The sequence below is a fragment of the Syngnathoides biaculeatus genome, chromosome 12 (assembly GCF_019802595.1).
Source record: "Syngnathoides biaculeatus isolate LvHL_M chromosome 12, ASM1980259v1, whole genome shotgun sequence".
NCBI lineage: Eukaryota > Metazoa > Chordata > Actinopteri > Syngnathiformes > Syngnathidae > Syngnathoides > Syngnathoides biaculeatus.
In genome coordinates, this window is record NC_084651.1 from 21,329,037 (window position 1) to 21,356,196 (window position 27,160).

At 41.8% G+C, this 27,160-nt stretch overlaps 1 protein-coding gene across 2 annotated transcripts in view; it reads left to right on the forward strand.

Annotated features, from left to right (window-relative positions):
- Positions 1-5,113: 5,113 nt before the first annotated feature.
- unc5b (unc-5 netrin receptor B) overlaps positions 5,114-27,160 on the forward strand; it is a 57,880-nt gene continuing 35,833 nt past the window's right edge. For both annotated transcript variants that reach the window (XM_061837706.1, XM_061837707.1), the window contains exon 1: positions 5,114-5,712. In XM_061837706.1, coding sequence (XP_061693690.1) covers positions 5,628-5,712 — 85 coding nt within the window. In that variant the 5' untranslated portion in view covers positions 5,114-5,627. The remainder of the gene's footprint in view (positions 5,713-27,160) is intronic.

Genomic DNA, 27,160 nt, shown 5'->3' on the forward strand with positions numbered 1-27,160 from the left:
TTACTTCTTATTTCAAGAAAAAAAGGTTTCGATTTCATTGGGCTATGGATTGCATGGGGAAAAAAAAAAGAAAACCTTGTGTGACTCATCTATCACACTACATCCCTCCACTGCGAGGCAGGGTGTCAGCAGACTTTCTCGGACAACAATCTGTGTAATTGTCCTCAGCATGACACATGCAATCAGCTAAAAGCCCTGAAGCTAACAGGCCCAGGTGTGTCCAGGGATTACACGGGTGGAGGACAGGTGAGGTCGATGAAAAGTGACAGGGAGATAAGCACACACATGCACACGCGCACACACACCACACACACTTACCACACACACCACCACCATCACCACCATCATCATCATCATCGGTTTCTTATTTAAAATAAAGGAGATGTACCATGGATTTTTTTTTCACTTTTCTTTTCAAAATACTCCAAGGATCAGGAAAAGGCACACTGATTCCACTTTTAGCACCCTGGTTGAAATCATTCCGTTTTGAGTGGTAGTTTGGCTTCATGCACTTGATCGGCTGGAGCGCTCACCCCACCCAGTGAACTGCAGCTTTCATTGCCGTGACAACTAGGGGCGGCACGAGTGGGTGGCTACTTGACCGCCTAGAGACAGCATCAATTGTATTTTCACTCGAGGAGGCAGCAAGTCGCCACACTGTCAAGTCGTCTCGCAGATCAGTGCATTCAGCAAAACTCAACCTCTGCTTATCAAAATTTTGCCTTTGACATGATAGCGTTTCACACGATCCGGTCTCATCGTCACATAAAAGTGGCGGTGGATCTTCACCCAGCCAAAATCCCAAGTCATTGTTCACAGAAACTCAGTGTTGAGGCAATATTTTGTTCATTAGTTAGCATTCACCATCATAGCCTGAAGCTCATTTACGTTCAATTAATACTGTATATGAAGCACAAAAATACAAAGAACCTTTCATGTTGAATCAATTTAATTGTGATCTTTTTTTCTTATTTGTATATGTGATTGCGTAGGTGTCCTTATGTTGTAGCGCATAGATTCCCCACCACTGGCTGTATGTAAGAAAAAAAACTCCAAGTGACTGACCTTAAACTTTCAACACATCTTCAGAAAGAGAAACTGGAGACCAAATCAGAAAGGCATCTTATTGTCTGTGGTTGTCTTCATTTTTCAAAAGGTTAATACTTATTGTGGTCTGCCAGAAGCCTGCAGCCTTTATTATTATCCTTTTTTTTCTTTTGCCTTATTCACTTGAACCACAATCTATTAAACAAGTTCTCCTCTGGGCTGGGGAAAAAAAAATTAGTCCGCTGAATAGGTCAACTTAATCATTCCTGAAAATAATATTCAATTATCGCATCTTCTGGAACACCTCTTCTATTTTTAGAGCCCCTCTGCTTTTCTGAGATATGCAGTTTGCACTCTTTTATGTCAAGCCTACAATACAATTCACTTGAGGGTCTGTAATACCAAACATTCCTCGATAATGAAAAACTATCTTCTTAATAATAGGTGTTTCTCTACATCACCTTTATGGTTCCATCCCCCAATACCTCGCCCACATTGCATTAAACAGTAGATGCCCTTGACTATTTTAATTAGAGAAGGTATCACCACGAGTCAAGAGAGTTACTGTCCTTTTAGGTCTTCAATTGTGGCTTCCTCTGCCTTTATTTGAATGCCTGGTCCTCACTGTCATTTCAAAGAAGTATTTTTCCCTTAGGTGGACGTCAGAGCTCTCAAGTTCTTCTATGCCAAGCTCATCCAATCATCTTTCTGGACCTTGCGTCAGCCACTGGAACAGAAAAGGTCCTTCCACAAACTATTTCTACAAAGCTGGCATTACCATACACAATACTGCCAGTTTTCCAAATGCAGTATGATCATTGTCATCATTATTATTACGATATTGTTGTGACTTGCTTGTAGAATGTTGAATCAGAATGTTTTTACTATTTTTCCCAAATTTTGACACTATGCCAAAACAGGTGTGTTACTCATTTTGTTAAGGTCCATTAAGGTGAAGATTTAATTTGTGGACAACAATGGTGGCACTATGGCCAATTGGTTAGTTTGAATGCTCTCCTAGTGCTTGTGCGTTTTTTCTTCAGGTTCTCCAGTTTCCTCCCACCTCCCAAAAACATGCACGGTAGGCTAATTGGAGACTCTAAATTGCCCGTAGGGGTGAATGTGAATGTATTTTTGTTTCAATGTGCCATGCGGTTGCCTGGAAATCAGTTCAGGGTGTACCCCGCCTCTCCCCCAGAATCAGGTGGGATGGGCTCCGGCCTAGTGAGGAGTCTAAAAAATGGATGATCACTTAACACACCCAATCGGCCTCCAGTGTGATCGAGGTTACACTCACTACACAAAAGTTTAAATTATCATATACAAGAAGGAAATAGCAATGGCACACATCCCACTTGGTGTCAGCAGCTTCGTTGCTTTTTGGGGAATACTACCTCGATAAGAATTGAGAGAAAAGCCAAAAGACTCCAACATAAAAGCAGCGAGTCGCTTCGGAAGAATGTTTGTTATGACTTCTGCCAATGGGGTGTCAGTGTGATGAACAAGCCTGGCTTCTTGTGCTGGCAAATTCCCTGAACTTTACCCACTGGCTCCAGGCACAACTGTCACACACACTTAATGAAGTGTAGTCAAGCATTTGCACTTTTTGGACAGCGTGTTCACAGCAACTTTCACATCATTGCATCACTGGGAATGTTGGCAAACAGAACAACAGTCTTGTTGTTATTTTGTTTTGTTTTGCTTTCCAACTTCAACATAGTTGACCGGGCTACGTCATAAGGTGAATATCATGTAACATAGATGAAGACGTCATAACTATGTTTGTGTATTATGAAAAACTGTCCATAGATCAAATTAAACTAGAATGTCACTTCGCAAATACAATTTTTACATGTTCATACTCACACTTTGGCTTGTTTTTAATTGATGCATTGTTTCCTCAAAATTAAATTTTGTTCATTAATCATCAGGAAGAGGAATAATAAGTAGTTCAATACTTAATTGGTTTTTACAAAGTTTTGCAGAGGGGTGGGACACGAACTCAGGGGGAAATCATTACACTTTGCCAGTGAGTCGGTTAGTTGGTGAGAAATGTTTTTTTCACCAATCTTGCTAAAGTTTGACTCATCTTGCCAGGTTAAAGAAGTGAGAAAAGGTGTTTTCTTGCCTTTCTCTTGGTATGCGGCATCTACAGTAATTCATGCCTGACCCTTCACAGTTTAGTGAAAGAGTAGACAGTTGAAAATGACATAATTTTACCCCAAGTTCCATGGCACATAGATTAATCCTGATACCCAGATGTGATGCATGAAATAGTCCATGATTTACAAAAAGATTTAATGTCAACTTTAACAACACAAATTTAGAAATTGTGTTTCATCTCAATTACTTTTTCATCATTTAAAAATAATATTGTGTGATAATTTTAGTTCATGAAATCTAGACATCCGATGCAACTTTATTTAAAAGATTCATCCATCAGTGCATCTTCTACCACTTATCTGTTTTTTATTATCATTATCCACCCGCCCACCTATTTTCTGAGCTGCTTATCCTCACGAGTGTTGCGGGAGTGCTGGAGCCTATCCCAGCTGTCAACGGGCAGGAATCGGGGTCCACCCCGAACTGGTTGCCAGCCAATCGCGGGGAACATGGACACCCGGAGAAAACCCATGCAGGCACGGGGAGAACATGCAAACTCCACACAGGGGGGGGCGGGACCAAACTCTGGACCTCAGAACTGTGAGGCAAACACTTTACAGCTGCGCCACCGTGCCACCCATTATTTTTTTTTAATTATTATTATCATCATCATCATCATTATTATTGGCAATGCTACAAAATATCCAGAAGTAGAAAAATCCTCATGCCATTCCGCTCCATCTAGTCACATTCATCCATCCATTTTCTTTACTGTTTATTCTGTTAAGGGCCACAAGAACGATCCCCATCTGATTTGAAGGTAAAGGGCCGACTACACTTCGGACAGGTTCCCATTCAAAGGGCACAGAGAGAGATCATTCCTATTCACACCACCGCTGTGACGGAACTGGACCCATGTACCAGCACTGAAGTCAGGCGAATTTACCACCACCACATCAGAGACTCCTCTCTAGTTTAAAAAAAAAAAAAAAAAAAAAAAAAAAAACAACAACACTATGTATTTTTTTTTTAAATCCCAATTTATAACATAATAGATGGGCAATAACTTTGCAGGACCTTCCAATCTGTAATACATCCTTCTCACACACCATCAAGTGCATTTACAAGCAGTTCTTCGCTGTAGTGTCAATGTAATTGTTGTCCCAATTCAGTATCCTCGAGGTGTCCACTCATTAATCGGGCCACCCACGATACCGTCATGCAGTCCATGAAATCCGTCGTCATCCACGTAAGGGTGTAGGCTCATTAATGAAAGGCTGCTCCCTTGTGGCCACCGGGGGTACATTTGCGTAGGAGAAGAGCTGAATTGACAGGAAAGCATCATAATCGAGCGTCAGATGCATTATGATTGGTGAAAGCTTGCAGGACGATAGATAGATAGATAGATAGATAGATAGATAGATAGATAGATAGATAGATAGATAGATAGATAGATAGATAGATAGATAGATAGATAGATAGATAGATAGATAGATAGATAGTAGATAGATAGATAGATAGATAGATAGATAGATAGATAGATAGATAGATGATAGATAGATAGATATAGATAGATAGATAGATAGATAGATAGATAGATAGATAGATAGATAGATAGATAGATAGATAGATAGTAGATAGATAGATAGATAGATAGATAGATAGATAGATAGATAGATAGATAGATAGAAGATAGATAGATAGATAGAATGGGTGATTGGCTGATTGACTGATTGATTTTGTGGTGGATGCAAAGGGTCCGAGTTTTCTGTCTCGCTGCTGTGCAAGGTATTTCCTCGCCGCTTGCTCTGAACTTCCATTCACTTGTTCAGTCGTCAGTGCGATGATGATGATGATGATGATGATGGGGGGGGGGTCGCAACGTGATTGGCCAGGCGGAGGCTGCTCGTCCGGTTTGTGTGGCTCCTCGTGTGGGTGCTCTGCTTGTTTACACCTGGCGGAGCGGAAACAAGTTCAGAGTGCCTCCAGCGGACTCGGGCGTCCAGTCTGCGTTGAACAGGGCTATCGAACAGCACCGTTTGTCGGAGCGAGTATTTTCATGTTCACGTTAAGCCAAGGAGTGGCTTTTTTTATTTTTCAATGTTTTATGTTTTGGTCCAGGACGTTGGCCGTTCATTACACAGTCGCGTCCAAAGTTTTTGGTGACTTTTTTTTTTTTCAAAGCGTCTTTTTTGCCTGTTGTTCAAATCAAATCTTAGCCTGAAAGTTACTGGGGATATTGTCAATTTGCTTCGATATCGCCTTTTTTGTCCAATTTTGACACTGGAGGAAAAGTACGCCGTTCCGTTTTTGTTGTCGCTGTTGTAGCGGATGCGTTTACTGTCACTTCATGGTGGGACTGGACTGTGTTTGATATTCTCCTGCTTCACTTTTCTAAACAAGAGAGACACTTGGCGTGGCCAAACACGCCGTGCGAGCAACCCACGGACGCTTTCCAGCAGCGTAGCCCAGAAACGATGCTCTCTGTTCGGATGCAGCGTGGACAAGCTTACGGTCCGATTGTGCTTTTGATCTTGGTCGGGGGATATGTGGTGCAAACTGGTAAGCCCCAAAATTCAACCTTATTGACTTAAGACTATTACACACTATGATACATAAAACAATTTAATAGCACTGTGGTGTTATTCTGGTTAATAAATTAAATACTCAAACAGAATAACCACAATTGCCTTCCAAAATTACTTCTGGAATGTAGTTTGATTTGATGGAATTAAAAGCCTTGCACTTTGTATGAGCCCATCCTTTCATCTACCTAGAAGTATAATTAAAAATAAATCCCCCCACTGTAAATTAACTTAGGTGCACCATAAAATAGTTATATTTTTATTATTATTTTCATTGTCGCTTTTTTTTTTTTAAAGAGGGGGGAAATGGTTATATGAGTTGGTTAAGTAGCTTTTAATTCATTGAGCTGCTCATCAAACATCATTAGAGCTGCATTACATGAAGTGAGTGTTGCAGGCTTGGGGATTGTTCCACACATACACACAGACAGCTCACATGGAGATTCTTGACTTGGCGCAAATGCCAGGTCACTGTAGGTGAGCTAATGGGACTTGGACACTGTGGCAACAATGGTTCTCTCCTGTTAGTCCAGTTTAGAACCCTGGATGTTCCTCCTTTGCTTTTGTCAGCTTGAAATACAAGAAATACTGTATGTGAGGGTTTTTAGTGAATTGTGGATTAAACTCTGTTTGCAGTAACAACAAATTTTGCAAAAAGATTATCTAAAAACCACTCCAGTGAGTACAGAAGTTTTGTTTTGGCATTAATGGCAGAAGTAATGGGACACTGGCCTGTAAGTTTTTCTAGGTCTGTGCTTATTTCCTTGTCTGACCCCTCCCTGGATGCACAATACATGTCCGTATTATATCCCTAACAGGCAGAGCAGAAAAGCAGCTTACGTTTATTAAAATTGTAGACTGTTCAGAAATGCTTACATGATAGATGTAGATATTAACTGTGTGTCGTATTGCAGTCAGGTCCTGTAAGGGTAGCAGTGCTAGGAGTAGGAGGCATGAGGGACAATAGCTCAGTTTGTATCTTAGAAGAGAGCGAGCCATACTGTATATAGTATTTAGGGAAAGACACGGTGGGACACTTTTGTGTACTCCACTGGGTTCTGTGTTGTTCACTGGCTGGATGTACTTTCATTATGGCAATAAGGTCTTAGTGGTGATATACTCATGGATTAGGTCTTACTGTTGTCACTTGTGTGGAGTAACTTTTGTGTTGTCGTTATCTGCGACGTCATTTGATGTACTGCCATGTGGGATGTGTGTTATACAATGTTTGCAAGACATTACGATTAAATGCAGAGAAGACCCTGGGGGGTGTGGGTGGGAGGAATGCCAACAAAGCCAAGCGTATTGAAGTACGCAGTTGAGTATTGATATAACGTGTCAAACACTCCCTTGAAGATCTGGATGGATGCTGTTAAGTGTGTTAATCTTCTTTCTCTTGAACAACAGTTGAGTGTTTCAAAGACTCCTGTAACCAAAAGCCCAAACTGTATTATGGGTCAAAAGATAGCTTTTTCAATCAGAAGCAAGCATGATAATTGTGAAAAAGCTAACACAGTGAAGCAGGTGCTTGCCATTCTTAAAAATGCTTACAATTTAATGATGTTTGGAATGTGCTCTGGATTAGGTGCTTAAACTCATAAACAGTGTTGGAGTTGAGGAGGTGGTGGTGCTCAATCGAATAGGTGACTGAAAACTTTGGTGAATAAAGTGAGAGAGAGCTGTTCTGATCGGAATTGTTTGTCAGGCTCGGGCATGTCCTGTCCCGGAGCAATGCATTAGTTTTATGGCCATCAGGCGGCAGCGGGTGGGATCGCTGGCCAGCCACTGGCCTCTCTGCTGTATTATTCATATGTGCAAAGTGGTCTTTGTTAATATTTAAAAATGTGCTTATGATGCTCACATTGTGGACAGCAAAGGAGCAAGAAATGGGGCGGTAACAGCTGCTTAGCTCTCACCGGCGCAACTGACCCGGGGGGGTTGCTGGGGTTTGTGAAGGATTTTAGGGTACCGAAAGGCTTTTAAAGACAAGATGAAAGAGTGGCTGTTCTAACAAGTGTGCCAATTGCACCCAGAGGATGTGAGCATGCTACAAAAGAATTTCAAAGGTTGAAGGCGATCCATTTCAGGACTCTGGTCTACTTCCAATATGCTCAGATTTGGAAACAATTTATCCCATAGGAAGTCATGAAAATAGATAAGGAACATTGCCAGGGTCTGTCGCCATCATAAAACCAAAGTTTTCATTTTAATTGTCTTCCATGTGAATGTAAAAAGTTTTTTAAAATGAATGAAATTCCCTTTGATGACAAACAGGTGTGTATAAAGTGTTATGGTGGTCGAATTGTTTGCACACCTGCCTCACAGTTCCGAGGGCTGGGGTTTCAAATCCAGGCCTCGCCTGTGTGGCGTTTGCATGTTCTCCCTGTGCCTGCGTGGGTGTTCTCCAGTTAACCCGGTTTACTCCCACATCCCAAAAACTTGCGTGATAGGTTGATTGAAGACTGAATTACCTGTAGGTGTAAATGTGTGTGAGAATGGTTGTTTGTTTCTATGTGCCCTGCGATTGACTGGCGACCAGTTCAAGGTCTTCCCACCTCTCACCCGCAGTTAGCTGTGATGGGTTGCAGCATAACAGCAACCGTAGTGAGGATAAGCAGTCCAGAAAATGGGTGGATGCACTGTGAATATTAAAGGAAGCCATATAGCGTTAATCTTTCTATGCCGGCAGAATTGAGCCCTGGTAGTGACGAAAGAGAAGTCCCACAATATTTTGATGAAATGTTGCATGACTTCAAACATGATGACAGTGTGATATATAATTTTTAAATGACTTCCCTACAAAACTTGTTTTCTATATTGTATGACCCATAGGGATTGAAATATGTCGGTGTCACTTCCTATAAACTTAGAGGCGATCCAATGGTTCGGGCAGAACCAGAACGATATAGGATGAATATGCCAGTGGCACTGAAAGCTAGATTGATATCTCAGGGCTTGGCTTTTAAATATTCTTCATGAGAAGAAAAATGTTCCACAGCAGTGCCATTCAAGCATCATTAAACCTCTGGCACAGACTGAACAATGAGGCTATGAGGAGGATGAGAAGGTGAAAAAGAGCAATATTAGAACTTGCAAAGCAGCAAAAGGACCCGAGGTTTAGACTAAAGAAGGATAGAATCAGTTGTGGAGGGGCTCAAGCACAGAGCAGAAAGTGAAAAAGACATACAGAAATCCTCTCGAGAGATGCGTTTATTAAGGCTCTTATCGATGGAGAGAGCTCACAGTATAAGAGTAGACATGTTTAATACTTTGCCAATATTGTGCATGTTAGGCCGAACCATAAATCTGCTGCAAATAGTGAAGGAGCAAAAGAGCGAGGTAAATGGAGTCGGAAGCTGACAATGAAGAATGGAAAGAAGTGTGAGCGACACAGGACCATTTCAGACAACTGGGCTGACTGGAGATGAATATACTTTATTATTTACTTCCAATTTAGACTGGTAACAAATGAACCTGTTCATTCCAATAGTTTGCATTTATATATCAAAAAAAAAAAAAAAAAAGAATGGACAGGAATTCTTTTCAAAATGTCATTTTATACCAACTTGTCTGCCCGGGTCCTTCGGCATACAATGCTAGAATGTTTCAACTTAATGGAAAAGCTCAAGTGCATTTTTTTTTAGTTGCAGAAATTTTTTTGATATGACTTATTATTTTAGGGAAATTAGAGAACAGTGATGGATACAATACTTGCAAAACCCATTGATTAGATGGGAATTGGATGAATGAATGATGATGGGGGGATGTTTGTGGCAGATGGGAGCTGAGTTGCTGCTGGGGCGGCATGACAGGATCCCCCACCGCCCCTCTATCCTGCCCTTTGGAGGGGGGTGGGACATGGGTGGGACTGGCGGGGAAATGGGAAGAAAACCTCTGTGGGGTTCAATTGTACTTTGGATGAATAGGAGACTTCATAGGGGTTTTTATGCCCCTTTTTCTGGGGTGAAGGGTGTGGCAGGAGGCACACACTCGGAACTCATTTAGAAGTAGTAGTAGTAGTAGTGGTAATAAGGAATAGTTCGTAACTATTATGTGTGTAAGAGATTCTTTATGTCACAAATTGCATAATTCACTCAATCACAGGATCTGACCACACCTGCATCCTTTAGCTAAAATATCCTGCTTATTAAAATCCAAGTTATGACTTTTACACTTGAAATAAATAAGACAGCAACCCCGCACATACGAAAGGGAGCCTCTTTGAAGAAGTCAGATTTGTATATATTAATGTGGGATACCTGCTGGTGCACTGAAGTGAGTGGAGGAATTTTCATTTGAGATCTCAGCAGTACTGGGAGCATCGTGACCAATAGGATAAGGACTCACTACAGGGGGCCATGCCTGATCCTGAGCAACACCCTTCGAAGAGATGGACTCACACACACACACTCACACACACACACGTACACACACACACACTCGGCCTCGGTGAGATCCATAGATCAGAGGCACTGTCATCACTTGATTGGCTGGTCCTGTGGTCCAGCACTCGGCATGTGTCCCTGCCCTAGAAGTTCTTTCAGGCCATGCAGATTTCTCCTTATCTTCTTAGCAGAAGCTTTTTGTCTTCAAGAAGCCATTTGGAGCCAAGTTCACTCCGAGCTTAGACCAAAGTCAATCTGTTAATGCTTGTGTTTGGGCCTGTTTGTATGCGACTGTGTCTGGAGCCTTGGCTTAACCGGAGGAAAACTCTGCTTAAAGCATGTTAATAAGATACTGCGGTAGGGTAGCAAATGTGCTGCATTAGAAACACAGATGGGAGTCACACAAGCATGCTGATGTAGTTTTTTAATTTGATCTTTTGAATCTAACACTCTAAGCTACACTCCACATTAATAAATTGCCTCCTCTCATCGCCATTTCCTCTTCCTCTTCCTTCCTTCACTTGATCGTCTCATCGGGCGTATTTATAGCTTTATAGTCCCACATATAACAATCTCTGTCATCCATATCAGTGTCACACCATCATTTTTTAGCAAGTCAGCTCTCAGAGTTTGGGAATTGCTCTTTAAAAAGCTCCATGAAGAATCCCATTTCTGAGAGTGTAATGCTTATTAGGGTCCCAGCTGCCCTCAGGGTGTTTCTGAATGTGGGAGGTGTTTGAGTTGCCAGGGGTCGGTAAGACAAGGATGTTAGGGGAGAGCTTTGTCCTGTGTGGAAGTGGATATGGGTGACACCCCCATGTGAAGTGGGAAGGGGCTTCTAACACCACAGAGTGTACACTGAGCAGCTGGGGTGTAAAAAGTAGGGGAATGACACTGAGACCTCCCCGAAGTAATGGCCACACTGAGCATATGAGTCCATATCTTCAGCTCTTAAATGAACTGGATGTGTATGCCAACAGCATGACTTTGAAACAGTGTATCGTTCCTTTCAAGCCCTCCCCTCACCTTGTGTTTTTAAGTCAAACGTAATGTTTGTAAGTGGGCGTTCCTGATTAGCCGCATGTCAGCAGTGAGTTTTGGTATTGGGATTGAGGTGGAGTTAAGACACCATATGTTGCTCCATTGCTCACTCTGCCTGTCAATAATTGAGCATTGATTTGCATCTTAGTCAGAGGTTACAAGGTTTCACCTCAGTTTCAGATTTTGTCAAAGATGGTATTTGAGCATAACGTCATGCATGCACACCGTGGGCGAGATGTGCGGTCTCACACCATTTTCAGAAGAACAAGTGAGTCCATTTTTTATAATAATTTCTTTATTGTCTGTTGAAGTAATTTTTATGAGCACAATTTATCTCCTCATTATTATTGGATTTATGGATATTCTGCCTAGCAAAAAGTGTCATGTCCCTGCCGTCCAGTCCTGGCTGGGCATGGCCAGCTGATTGGGAGGCGCACACCTGCGGCTCATACGATCTGATGAACCCCAGTATAAGTAGGTCCCTGGGGACGACTGGTCCTTCACCAGATCGTTGCAAATCATGCCCCGTTCCTGCACTCTCATATCTCCAATCGTGAACCCGTGTGTACCGACCTCCGCCTGTTCTCCGACCGACCCCGTAAGCCTGACTCCTTTGACACTTCTGCCTTCTTTGATCGATCTCCCGTGCACCGACTCCTGCCTGCCCGCGGACCGGCTCTCCACGCCCGACGTCCTGACTACCGCTGCCGCACCTGACTGCATGCCTGATCCCCAACCTTGGAACAATAAACATTTTTCCCGAATTACCTCTGCGTCTCCCGAGTTCTGCATTTGGGTCCTCCCTCCGTATCGAGGGGTCATGACAAAAAGTGATCATGCAAAATGTATGCTGTGAGCAGGACAAAAATAACAATTGTTTGCTGTTTCAATGTAATGGCCATTACAAAAATTTGCTGTCTGTGTGAGAATTTGGAATATGAAACAGCAGGGCTGACAGTTCAGGAACATATAGTTTTTACTGTATTTTACTGTTTGGTGCTTTGCCAGTTTTTAGGAATGTGAAAATGAAAGTGGCTCAAACTCTGGCACCTTTGTAGGTAATCCAACATTTCTTGGAGCAATATTAGTGAAATAAAATAAAGAAAAACAAGATCTGCCCTTCCTCACTCTTTAATTCCCCTACCATCATCTCTTCCAGGACTTAAATCTTTCTACTTGTCCAACTTTTTTTTTTGACTGGAAGCTTCTAGAAGCACTTTCCTTGAATGCAACTCTTAATCACAAGATGACAGGCCCATCTTGACCCGATTTGTGTGGATGTACAAGTCTTTGCAATGGCAGCACGCTGATGGGAATCCAGCCATATTACATAGGTATTACTCCATTTTCGGCATTAGGTCAGAGTAGGGTCACAATCCCAATCTCAATCAGTGACACACACGCACATTCTTGCCTTGCCAAGATTTCAGATTGCACAGGATGCAAACTTGGTTATCCACCTGCTTCATTCCCCATGCCAGGTGAGCACGGCACATGCTCCAAGCATCTACCTGATTGATGAACTAGGGATTGTTTTAAAATGGACGCCATGTGTGAAGTATCAGGACAAGGTCCGTCCGGATGTGGCAGATGTCCTTGCATGTAGTTAAGGTGAGATTTAAGTGTGCATCAAATGTGTCAGTGGGCGTGTGTGTTTCAAGCCTCTTACCTGCTGCTGACCAGATGGGCTCAGCAGCCGACCTCACGCTCACCTCCCCCTGCCACTCTGCTTAGATTAGCTAGTGAGCTGAGCTAAGGCACGCAGGTATTATGATAGATACATCAGCAGACACCCCCCTTCTCTACTGCACCCAACCTTGAGCACAGAAATAGTCAGCCCTTTTCTCGATAGGAAATATTGAAAATGGGTGTTTTGAAAACGTGTGTTTCATATGGTTGATTGGGTCGCACCCACAACCAGTAGTTAATGGGGATTATGAAAGCAGATGGACAGCCATGCTGACTGGTGAGGGTTCATTAACTTTGTGTGTTTCTGCTCTGATAAGTGCTTCTGTTGAGAGCCAGTAAAGTGTATGTGCATGCTTGTGTGCATGCGTGCATAGTTGTGCGTGTGTTGGGGGACATATAGAGATTGCACATATCACTATCAAATGTAGTACTGACCTTAATAAAACAACGATCTTATTTCGACTCGATTTGTTGGCCATACTGTGGGTGTCTCTTTTTTCCCCCTTTAAAAACATTAACCAGTAATGACATTAGTTAAAGTTCAGCACTTTCCTTGGACCTTTAAACGGGGAGGGTTGGTATTATGCCTGAAAGGCCATGGGAAAAATATCACTGAAGAATTATGATTGAACATGATGCAATATGTTCGGCAGAGGACCATTTCCAGTGCTTTTCGGTGCTGTAATGTGGGAGATGAATAGGTATAGTTATAGTGGGGTCATTAAACACTGAGCAATGCCCGTCTATGGATTCAACCTTCACGCTGCATTCAACACCAGCACTCCTCTTTCATGACTTAATAAATGTAACATGGGTTTGTGCAGGGACAGACATACCTGTGGAGAGCCAGACAGACGGACTGGCAGCTTCCTTGGCAGATGGGTTGTTTGTAGCCCTCTCCCTGGAGGCCTTTGTACCACAGTTGGACCGGCGAACACAGTATCCTGCAGGGTTGGCAGCAATGGGATGTGCAGTAAAACCAGAGGGGAAGAAAAATGAAAAGGAATGTAGAGTTTCAACAATAATGTCTCTTCTCTATCGGTAAATTTGATCGACACATAGCTGGCTTCTTTAGTCCTGCTAAAGTTACAGCGTCTCGTGTTCAACAGTGATAAGCTATTTCTCGGTCTGGCACAGGAACCTCCTGGAGTCTATAAAGGTTTTTTGGCAGCATCTCATTGGCAGTGAGACTCCAGGATGGGTTTTTTTCCCTCTAGAGTCAGATGGTACACAGGAACTTAGATTTTCAAAGGCCCCAGGATGCTACCACGCCCTGCCCATAAAAAGTCCATCATACAGCATACAACTAACATTAACCATAACGGGGTATTTTAAATTCTATGTTTGGTTCAAATTAAACAAACGTACTACAATACAAGGTGTGTCAGAACACTTCTATGACTGGTGTCACAAAAGGTGTATTTTAAATCCAGATGAGAAGCTGTAAGTTTTCCTCTTCGATGTATTCTTCCAAGAGTCTGACACACATTCTTAGGCTTCTGTGCTGCAGGTTTCTTCAACACGGCGATGTGTTTAAGCAACTGTGGGATGCTCAGGATATTGTGAGCAGTCGTATTTTCATGTTAAAGCAGCCACAAGTTGTCCTGCCACAACTGTCGCCTCTTCTCATGCACTGATCACAATGTCGACATGCGTTTTGACATTTGTACTTTGGCTTTAAAATCTTTCTTTTAATCTTTTATGGCACCAGTCCTTAAACTTTTCTGTTTCACCTCTTTTGTCATTAACGAAAAAGCTCTCGTATCCTCAATAGTGTCAAGTGGGGGGGCTGTTGTCATGCTTATCCTTGCTATTATTGTAATCCATATTTGGGTTCAGGCACACACACAAACAAAAACAGCAAACGACACGATTCTTCTCACAGCTCACGTATAGCAAATGATCACTTGCAAGTCAATCAGATTACCAAACATTATGAGAAAATTCAGACAACTACTTGTTGCAGTTTACTTACATTTATGCCCAAAAAGTTTTCGAGTTGAGGGTTTTTCTGCAGAACATCAGCACCTTTTATTGGCTAAGGAACAGTACTCGGTGTCAAATATGTTGAAAATCAACTTAACATGTTCCCAAGTGTTAATACTGAGGTGTTGAGTCCTTGTTATTTTGCCTTGTTTTACCTGTGTCTCATTGAACAGAACAATGCTCCTCAGAGGACTAGCAGTTGTGGACACCTTCACTGCTCTAGTTGAACTTCCCAGAGCCGATGTCACGTTGTTCTACTTTTGTGTTCATGTTATTCCCCACTGACACCTTTCTCAGAGTGCATATGCATGGATACCTGCAAAGGACCTTACAGTTCAGTAAGCTTTTATGTTGACAGGCTGGTCCTCACGCTGTCCCTCTGAATACTCTGTAAGAAATCTCTGTCCATCTTAAAACACTCAGCAATGGGTTCCATAAAAAAAAAGTAACACGGAATTTTACACATCTTGAAGCAAACAACAGAAAACTGCAAGGATAATGAAAGAGAGTGGATAGAAGTAAACAAGAGACAGGGGAAGTTTATTAAAATCTAACAGACACTCTGTAACCTTTTGTCCTTCGATTATCTTTCTTTACCCCTCTTTCAGGAAAAGAAATGATTACATGCCTGTGTCTCTTGTCTTTCATCTCTGTGCGAAGAGGACAGGAATGAAGGTCTTCTGTAGCGTGTAATTACACTGAGACATGCTGGATGAGGGAGTCTGTCTCTACAAACAAAATAGCAGCTCCCTCTAACCTCCCTAAGTACCTCTTGATGGGGTAAGATCTGAAACAAGAGGTTTATGCCCGCGGGCCCCTTGTCTTTACCTGCCACTTATGGCGGGCTAACAAGTACGATTACAAGTTTATTTATTTCATTAGGTGCGCTGACACTAACTTATGCGTGGCTTGACTCCAGCCTTGTGGGAAAGAAACACAAAGCCCCACCATTAATTTCAAGCATAGACTCATAATTATGACATGTTTAAAGGCCGGTGTTCCAGTCTTGCCCATGAGTCATGTCGCTGAAGGCTCATGGAAGGGCAGATTTTTATGGCCTTACACTAGTATTGGCTCAACCTCTAATTGCCTCGAAGCACATTTGCAGTCTAGGAAGGTAATAATGGGCTCTTTGGAGGCACTTTAAATGAGAAAGCCATGGCACTGTCTGACTTAGTTGTGCTCAAAGTAGTGCTGATACCTCTAGATGGCTTTTTTAAGAGTAATATTGCAATTTTGTGTGCATGATCATACACTTACACAACACTGGAAATTGTGAACTTCTGAGCAGTGCCGCTGATCTCGTCAGCCATTTCTGAAATGGACTATTTTAATGCATCAAATTGCATTCCTTCAAACTGAGATGGAATGGAAATAAACAGAGTTAAAGTACCTGTTAGTGTTTATAAAGTAAGTGGCTGTAGAAGCCATGACAAGTCTACTACCCTCTTCTTTTTTGAGACATGATACAAAGATCCTCCAGTGAGGTCAAGCAGCTCATTGTTAGAGAGCTGGAATTGACCTGAATGTATTGAACATTTCTTTTGTATTTTTTTTTCCATGTGTAAAGCCGCCCCTATTCTTTGAGACTTATCTGTTTCTATGAACTCACTGCGAAATGAAGTGAGCCCCGCACAAACAGACTTTGCGTCGTACAATGGAGCAGGTTCTTCTATTTCACTTAGCTGAAGCAGCTGAATGGACTCTGAATAGACATTAAGTTGTGCGGCCGTGCATGCTGGACAATAGCTGGCTAAGCAGAAAGGCAGCCAGTGACATCAAGGTCTCCTCAGGCCTTGTCCACATAGACCCCTGAACCCAGACCACACAACGTCAGCCCCCAACTACTAAGGCAATCAACACATGCACATCGCAGTTGGTTATTTATTACATTAGTTATTACAAACTCAATTCCAATGAAGTCCCAGCAAGCACGGGGAGAACATGCAAACACCACACAGGTAGGATCAGGATTTGAACTGTGAGGCCAACGCTCTAACCCAGGGGTCTCAAACTGGCGGCCCAGGGGCCATATGTGGCCCAAGAGACGATATTTTGTGCTCCCAGCTCCTTAATATGAAAGTTTAATGTCCGTGAAGCCCTCGAGTTTTATTTTTATGAATGGCACTTTTACATTGTTGTGTGCGGCGCTGCCAATCAGAGTGGGGTGTATGGCTATTGGGGGCCTGCCTTTGATCTGGCTTTGTACAAGTAGAGAAACCTTTTTAGTGAGTGAAATTTACAGCAGATTGACATGGAGAGTTTTTGTAGTTTTGCACAGGAAGTGTTTACACCAGCATCCATGTTTATCTGATTTTGTGTTAAAAAGTAAAGTGTACATTTCAGAAGATTGGATTTATTTTTAATTTCCAATTTAAATTGTGTGTGTGCATGCATTTGCATCTGTGGCTCTGCCTCAGCCAGATTCTGCCCACAGCGGCCCCGGGGTAAATTTAGTTTGAGACTCCTACTCTAACCAATCGCTCTACCGTGCCGCCAATTTAAAATTATGTTTTTGTTTTTTTATGTTTTTAACAATAATCATTAACTTGGAGTTCTATGGATGAAACCTGTTCCAAACAAGCCGGGTAAGGGTCACGTTTACCACTGTGTTACATTACCTTTTCAGTGACTCACATTTGAAAAATGTACAGGTGTGGTCAGTCATGCTCGCAGATTTAAAGTTTTGGGTGTGCTCCACCAGTCATGCCCGCATATAAAGTTGCAGGTGTGATTAGGGATGGAATCTCAAGACCTTAAAATAACTTACTGGATTAATATAACATGACTTTAAATTAAAAATAAAATACATAAGTAATATAGAAAACAAAAATTTCAAACTCAAAATTATTAATTCCAATTTCAATTGATATTAGTAGAAAATGATACAAAATGGTGTTTAAAATTTTTCATCAATAAAAATTCTTGATCTGACAAACTTTATCTGAAGAAAAGTTAAATGCACTGGCCTGTCAAGGAATGAACACGAACGGTCTATAACCGCAATGTTTAAAAAATTCAGAAAGTTTATTTCAACGTAATCGGGTAATAGTGCCAACAAGCTAGTGATACATTGTAACAAACATTCCTCTCAGCAATCGTGAAATATTAATAATATTAATAATCTAGCGTAATTTACGACACTATCTATTGTCAATCCACTGTTCAACACTAAGTTTTTGCATTATTCCTGCAATAAAGATTCTCCTCTTTTTACTGCTCAACCATTTACAGAAAGTTTTATCAAAATCAAACAATTCTTCTTCGGGGCCTTCAATTTGAACGATTAACAACTCATTTACACTTTCTGTTTTGAGACAGTTCGTTAAGGACGTCTTTACAATGTTATGCCTGCTGAAGCCACGTTCTACATCAACTACGTCTTCGCAGTTTCAGCAAACTTGTGATCAGATGTCTGCTGATGCTTCACAAAGTCATCCAACTTCAGCACCACCGATGATTTTCAGCGTGTCAGAACATTTTTTTCCCACTGTCAAAACACCATTGGCAGAAAAAAATTGAGTCCCTCAATTTGAGCCACTTGAATTTAGAAAACCATTCCTGGCGAGTCTTTTGCCTCTGCCCTGCATGGGGAGTAGATTTTCCAACAGCAGACAAAGTTGTGTTGGGCCTCTTTCCCGCGTAATGGGCATCCGTCAAAGTTGGCAGCTGAGAAGCTGCACTTATACCACTGCCATCCTTTGTTTTTGGAAGATAATCCTGAAGATTTATAAATTTTCCGTAGCATCCACAGGTAGCATGAACTGATGACGAGAAAGTGTGTGTTTGACACGGAACCCGGATGCAGTTGTGTCTGATGTAAAGAATTATTTGCTCAACTTTCGGTATAGCTTCCAACGAAACTTTCGTCACACTAAAGCCAGGAATCAAATATGAATTATTGTGATATACATAAAAGTCTATAACAATACAGAATCGTATGCTAGGATAAACAGACAATTCACGTTTGCCAATTTTTTTGGCCGTTTTAAAACTTTTCTCGCCAGACTCAGTATGTGTTCGCATATGGCGAGGGCCCTGTAACTTCTGAACATGCTCAGTACGGTTAACTTGCATTTCCTGTTTCCGGGTGAATACTGATTGTTTAGGAGCAGGCTTGTTTAGTTGTTTATGAAATAAAATTAAATGTCAATAAATTAATGTCAAGACTACACAAAATAAGCAACGTCTTTCAATGTCTATTTTTTCTACTCGTAACAAATTTTATGCGTGTGATTTTTAGTGCTCGACTGTGCAGATCACAGTGACTGCCTTTTCTTTTAACAATATTCAATAAACATTGCAGGTGGAAATCTTTACCTTTCTTCCTTGATGTATACCCTCAGCTGTTCAAAATTCCGGGGTCTCCATTGGGGAACTTAATGCTTCATAATGTGTCACATATTTTCAGGAGAGAGATCTGGACTGCAAGCATGCCAGTCTAGTACCCACACTCTTTTACCACAATCCCACGCTGTTGTTACATATGCAAAATGTGGTTTGGCATTGTCTCGCTGAAGTAAGCAGGAGTGTCCATGAAAAAGATGTTCCTTGGATGGCAACATATGTTTCTCCAAAACATGTATGTACCTTTCAGCAATGATGGTGCCTTCACAGAAGTGTAAGTTCCAGAATTTCTCTTTCAACTCTAGGTCACATCCTACCTGTGGTGACTGGAGCCGGTAGTGTACTAAATAGATGGAAAGAATACTTTGAGAAGTTGATGAATGAAGAAAATGAGAGAGAAGGAAGAGTTGAAGAGGCAAGAGTGAAGGACCAGGAAGTGGAAATGATTACTAAGGGGGAAGTCAGAAAGGCACTACAAATGATGAAAAATGGAAAGGCAGTTGGTCCTGATGACATACCAGTAGAGGTATGGAAGCAATTTGGAGAGATGGCTGTGGAGTTTTTGACCAACTTATTCAACAGAATACTAGCGGGCGAAAAGATGCCTGAAGAATGGAGGAAAAGTGTTCTAGTTCCCATTTTTAAGAACAAAGGGGATGTTCAGAGCTGTGGGAACTATAGAGGAATAAAGTTGATGAGCCACACAATGAAGTTATGGGAAAGAGTAGTGGAGGCTAGACTCATTTTTTTATAAGCAGATGATATTGTCATATGCAGAGGAACAATTGGAAAGATGGAGACATGCACTGGAGAGGAATGAAGATTACCCGAATTAAAACAGAATATATGTGCGTGAATGAGAAAAGTAGAGGGGGAAGAGTGAAACTCCAGGGAGAAGAGATAGCGAGGGTGAACGACTTCAAATACTTGGGGTCAAGAATACAGAGCAATGGAGAGTGTGGTCAGGAAGTGAAGAAACGGGTCCAAGCAGGTTGGAACAGCTGGCGAAAGGTGTCTGGTGTGTTATGTGACAGAAGAGTGTCTGCTATGATGAAGGGCAAAGTTTACAAAACAGTGGTGAGGCCGGCCATGATGTACGGATTAGAGACGGTGGCACTGAAGAAACAACAGGAAGCTGAACTGGAGGTGGCAGAAATGAAGATGTTGAGGTTCTCGCTCGGAGTGACCAGGTTGGATAGGATTAGAAATGAGCTCATTAGAGGGACAGCCAAAGCTGGATGTTTTGGAGACAAGATTCGAGAGAGCAGACTTCGATGGTTTGGACATGTCCAGAGGCGAGAGAGTGAGTATATTGGTAGAAGGATGCTGAGGATGGAGCTCCCAGGCAAAAGAGCGAGAGGAAGACCAAAGAGAAGGTTTATGGATGTGGTGAGGGAAGACATGAGGGCAGTTGGGGTTAGAGAGGAAGATGCAGGAGATAGGCTAAGATGGCAAAAGATGACACGCTGTGGCGACCCCTAACAGGACAAGCCGAAAGGAAAAGAAGAAGAAGAAGAAGATAACCCAAAGACGAATTCGTCATTGACAGTTTCCTATTTTCGTGTTACATATCACACTTGTGTGCAGAATCTGTATATGTATCTGTATAGCCATTTGTGAACCGCCGTATGAAGGAAAAGAAGAAGGCGAGGCTTGATTTACGAGTTGTTTCTCTCGTTTTGTTTGTGTAACGTCACAGTCCGCGAACAAAGGGACACGTTTGTGCAGTCAGATCATTCCAAAATATCGCTCAACACAGATCAAGTGTGTCAATCATTCACACGTAGCTATGTTAATGCAAGCGAAGAACTGCTAATTCATTTATATGAGACATGTATTGAAAATCAAATATAGGGCTTACGTTCGTGCAAACATATCTGTTCCGGTTGATGGATTCAGTTGATCATGCGGTCTTCCACAAAGTTTGATCCATCGAAGACATTTTTCGTACTGGGTCTTCGGTTTTGGAAAGGGTACAAATCGAACTCCACCAACTAGCCTTTCAGGATACCTGTCGTCACTATTATAAAGTCCGTGACTACACCTCTTAACCATATCTATTGTTAAAGAACCCAAATACGCGATAAAACGCTAACAAGCTATACTGGACCATGCAACGTTGTCTGAGGGAAGTGGGGGTCCCAAAAAGGGGCGTGGTTTATGCAGATCTCTGGCCTCTGATTGGTCAGCGATGCGGATGACGCAATTTGTACGGACCCCTCTGTACAGGGCACTTAACCACGCCTCCTGAAGTGACGTCACGCCACGTGCGCTCACATAAGACAAACAGTAAAAATGGCAAATACAATACAATACATTCTGAACTGAGACAGACTCTATGGTTCTGATTTCATTCAAATCAACGATATATTATAGATTCTAAATACAATAGATTCTTAACTGAGAGAGACGCCATGCTTCTGATTTCATTCAATCATTCACACGTAGCAATGTTATGCTAGCGGAGAACGTCTCATTCATTTATACGAGATGTGTATTAAAAATCAAATTTAGGGCATATCTTCGTGCAAACACAGTCTGGTTAAGCTTCGGCCGCGAGCCAGCAAGAAAGCGACACGTTTGTGCAGTCCGATCATCGCTAAATATCGCTCAACAAAGAATAAGTGTGTCAATCGTTCACACGTAGCAGTGTTATGCTAGCGGAGAATGTCTCATTCATTTATACGAGACGTGTATTAAAAATAAAATTTAGGGCATATCTTCGCGCAAACACCGTCTGGTTAGGCTTCTGGCCGCGAGCCAGCAAGAAATCAATACGTTTGTGCAGTCCGGTCATCGCTAAATATCGCTCAACAAAGAATAAGTGTGTCAATCGTTCACACGCAGCAGCGTTATGCTAGCGAAGAACTTCGAATTCATTCATACGAGACATGTATTGAAAATCAAATATAGGGGATACCTTCGTGCAAACATATGTGTTCCGGTTGATATTAGATGGATTTAGTTGATGATGCGGTCTTCCACAAAGTTTGATCCATCGAAGGCATTTTTCGTACTGGGTATTCGGTTTTGGAAAGGGTACGAATTGAACTCCACCAACTAGCCTTTCAGGATACCTGTCGTCACTATTACAAAGTCCGTGACTACACCTCTTAACCATATTTTTTGTTAAATAACCCAAATACGCGATAAAACGCTAACTAACCCTATACTGGACCATGCAATGTTGTCTGAGAAAATGGCGGGAGCAAAAATGGGCTTTGGTTTATGCAGATCTCTGGCCTCTGATTGGTCAGTGACGCGGATTGCGCAATATCCACGGAGGGGTCAATTGGGACTAACACAGCCCCATACGATCACGGATGCTGGCTTTTGAACTTTTCATCCAAAATGGTTCTTTTCCTCTTTGGCCCGAGCGACACTATTTCCACAATTTCCAAAAGGAATTTAAAATGCTGACTCATCGGACCACAGGTCATTTTCCAAGTTGCATCAGTCCATCTTAGATGAGCTCGGGCCGAGAGAAGCATTTCTGGGTGTTGTTGATAAATGGCTTTAAGTTTGCATTGTAGAGTTTTACAACCAGTTCAGGGCTCCAGCATTCCCCATACTGCTTGTGAGGATAAGCCCCAAAGAAAACGGATGGATGGATGTAGAGTTTTAAGTTGCACTTATGGCTGTAGCGCTCATCTATATTTACTGACTTTTTCTGAAGTGTTCATGAGCCCATGTGGTATCTTTTACACATTGGTGGCGGTTTTTGATGCTTTGCCGCCTGAGGAATCGAAGTGTTGGTGTTAGGCCTTGCCGCTTACCTGCAGGGATTCTTCCAGATTCACTGAACCATTTGATAATATTATGAACCGTAGATGATGAAATCCTAAATTCCTTGGAACTGTATGTTCAGGAACATTCTCCATAAACGGTTGGGCTATTTTCTCACACACTTGTTCACAAAGAGGTGAACCTCACCCCGTATTTGCCTGCGAATGCTTCACTGGAATTGTTTTGTTGTTGTTGTTGTTGTTTTTATCAATTCTTATTTGATTTTGTATTGTGTTCCATGTGACCTGTACATACATAACATAATGGCAAATTTAATTTCAAATAAGGACTAAGGTACTATATTAATCCTCACAAGAATGCTCAGTGTGGCTTCTTGGCTGCCCAAAAATCCACTGTAAATGCCACAATATAGAATAAACATCCACACATAGGCAATGTGGCTTTCCTCTGTACTGTATTTGGAGTGGCAACCCAACTCCCTATTTGTGTTTATTCTGGGGATTATTCAGACCTAATCTCTTTAGAGCATAATTCAGATTAGATTTTGTGTTGTTATTATTATTGCTATGTCCACTCTCTACAGTCCTGCTGGGAAATCCTGGCTGCCTTCGTGCTCCTGTGTTTTGAAAATTGATTAAAACTGGTGACCAATGCCCTAGATAGCGTAGGCTTTGAAGCGTGGATGGAAAAAAAACACAAGCAAACACAAATGTTACTGTACTCTATTTTTTAAAAAACATGTATCCACTTGTGGAACTGTGGCAGAAACCTGGCACAGTAGCAGCCAGTATAGAAAATCCCCTTTGCTCTTCGTGCATTACTTCAGTATTGATTGAACATCAGAAATGTAGTCACGAATGTTCAACATTATGCTGAAATATAAAATGGGTGCCTCAATCGACCAGCGTTCCGGACAGTTATTTCTTATTGAAAAGTTGAAAACTGACATGTCAGATTGATCTTTTTTTTTTTTTTTTTACATCTCAAAAGAGCTGAAAGAGTCATGACAAAGTTTAAAAAAAAACTTCTTTGGACATTCTGGGTGTCATTCATATTCATTAGAAGCAAATCAGATCAACAAATATGAGTAAACTGCCTAGCATCATCTTGAAAAGTGGTCAGTCGTTCCTACTGAAACCAGCTTTGGTTCTGATCAAACTGTTGCTAACACAGCATTCACTTCTCAAATTTAGCTTTGTGTATTTTCAAGAGTATATTTACACGCCATCTGTTTTTGCGTCTGTTTAAATGTGTTGAAAGTACCTCAGTTGTGCCTATATGAGAAAAAACAAATTGTAAAATACTGTAAAATGAAAGGTCAATATATTTGGAAACACTAAACTTCCATCGTTTTCACTTTCCAGATGGAAAACATGTAGAAAATCCCTGAATCCCAGAAACATGTGACCTGCACTTTGCATCCTTCTAGTGCTCCCCTTTACTTGCTTGTTTTTCTCAATTAAGATGAATTATAGAATTGCGAGGGGGGGACAGGGACGAGGAGAGCTTATTGTGATATTACCCTGCGGCGTTCAATCTATGAGCTGGTGAGAGAAATGTAGAGCGCTGTGGATATTTTGGTCTCAGTGCTTCACACCCCCTGGATTCTTAATGGACCACATGATATGCAACTTTAGCCAAGGCCTGTGCAAGTGGGAGCGAAGATGGAAAATGGAAGAGCAGGCAAAGATTGGAATTATTGCTCTTATGTGGTCACGGAGGAGATAAAGGGAGTTAGATGCGGGAGATGTCATCCACATTTTGTGCTTGCTGTTGGCGACTTAAAGGTAGAGCATGCTGCAGTGTACTTTTCATTACTTTGTACTTCTCTAGAGGCTCAGGCGCGTGTGTGTATGTTTATTTTTGTATGTGTGCATCGTGTGTGCGCTTTGCTGTCTTTGTCACACTCTTCATTCACTCTGATAGCGTCACCTCTTCTGTCCTCCAACCCCATTTCCCATTCTTTTTATTTACCCCGCTGATTGTGTTCATTGTCTCAACTGCTATTAAAGTGATTGGAGACAACAATATGTATTCCGCCCCTGAATAATATTTAATGAGGAGAGATCCCAGATAAATAACTAGAGGTTATATTTTCTTGTTGTGCGGGGACACAACAGTGGAGTGGAGACCATTTCTCCACTCCAGTGGATGGAATAAAGAGAGAGGATTTTTACGGCGGCCATAAATAAGAGGTCAAGAGTCACAGACAGGTTTGGTACGCCATGGCGTAGGACCTTTGTATACATGGTCAGTGATCTGGTGGGCTTGTTTCGTCAGTGTGCTGCGAGCTGAACCGTGCCGACATTATAATGTTGGAGAGCAGAGTGTTGTGGCGTTAACACAACATTGACTGACTGACTCACAATTATTTTCTATCGTATGAGTGTAACGCTGCAAAGCTGCTTCAACAAAATCCAACCTCCGTGCACATCCTGGATGATCATACCGTTTTTCAATCAGCTATCATGTTTTGCTTTGTTTGGTCGACATACGCTGTACTTGTACTTGGTTTACGTTGATGTCTGCTGATGTACCCGTCATAATAGTTTTGATGCTCTGGTTGACCACCCAAACTGGCACACTACTTGTTTGGACATTTCAAGGTGAAGTTGTTAATACAGCAGGAGTCGTATTTCTCAAGCATGGAGAAATCCACAAATGATGATGACTTTCTTGGTAGTGACTACATTTATAGGTAGAATCACAATTTAAACAAGTACAGCACCTTTAAAGCTCAACTGACATCCCTATATACATTTTAAAATAGATATTGTTATGAAAACTACATACAATATTATTCACTTCAATACCTATCCGGAAAAAAAATGAGCAGAGAGTGTGTCATTTGTTCGCAAAGTTGCGGAAGTCTCACTCGACGTCCCGGTGGAAGCCATATTGCCTGCTACGTCATTTACAGCTGTCACCTGGGACAGTCGGCATTGAGAAGACGCTGTGCCACCCGCTATGGCAGATGAACAAGAGAGATTTTTGTATTTTTTTTTTGCACATTCTGAGACTGAATATCTTTTTTGAAGAAGAGAACATCTCAGAAGCAAGTCAAGTGACCGGGGCCACATTTATTACCTTATCGTTTTGAGCCCTATTAGACGATATGTGGATGACTTCTAACTGACAAAAGACTCCCCGATAGACGGACGAGGAGGACGAGGAACCCGATCAAATATTGAAAATGACTTGTGTATGTTGCATACTCAGGAGGATCCATGCCGGTCGAAGTAACTAGTACCCAGACACCGGTGGCTGGTGGGGTGGAGAGCTCCTTTCCACCTCCCCGCCCGATCCACCTCTGCATCGAGGCTAACACTGGAGTGTCTGCCAGCAGTTGACGATGACGCCAGGCTGGCGGACAACGACGATGCCGGAGTACTTTATGAAGTTATTATGACATGGATCTTTTGTTACGTTCTGAGATGAAAGATTACGTCGTCAGATGCAGATGGAGATTTTTATGATTGTTGCTTTTGGAGAAGTTGTTCGAGTTTGATGACTATATGTCTAGTTAGCTAGTTAGCTCGTGTTACATGCTAGTAAACTGTCTTTGTACTTCTACTTTACTGTTTTGTGTTGTATTGTCTTAAACGCAATACAAGTGCTTTGTTATATGTTGCCACCTTGATCAAAGGGATTTATTATAAAGTCACATGTAACATATGCTATAAACTGTGAGACAAATTAGTCCCCCCCATCTATTATTTTTTTAATAGCCCTGTACACGCCTACCTCTCATTTAGAATCCACAAAGCTCTCATCCTTAGCACCTGTGCAATCCATTTTTCACGACGAACCAGGTGTTGACTGAATCCATCCTCCCGAGTGTTCGAGCAAAATCCAGCAATACAACGACTCAGCATCTTGGCTAACACGATGAAAAAAAAACGTAATTTTTCGCCGGTACAATATGTATAAACCAATATAAACACTCGACCCCGCTACTGTAAAAAACATCACTTCCTGGTCCTTCTCCAACACAAATGCCTCGAGAGGATTTTCATGGGAGATGCAAAAATCCATATACGACAACATCATGACGTGTGGTGAAATTCTTATTTTTTTATTGAAAACATACTAAAAAATCATGCTTTACATGTTGGTAGACCTTTGAGTTCAATCACAATTCATATCTGTAGACCATTAGATTTGCAAACAATTTTCCTCATTAGAAGTCATGGGAAAAGAATCTGTTCCAGGAGCAAATTCTCACCATCA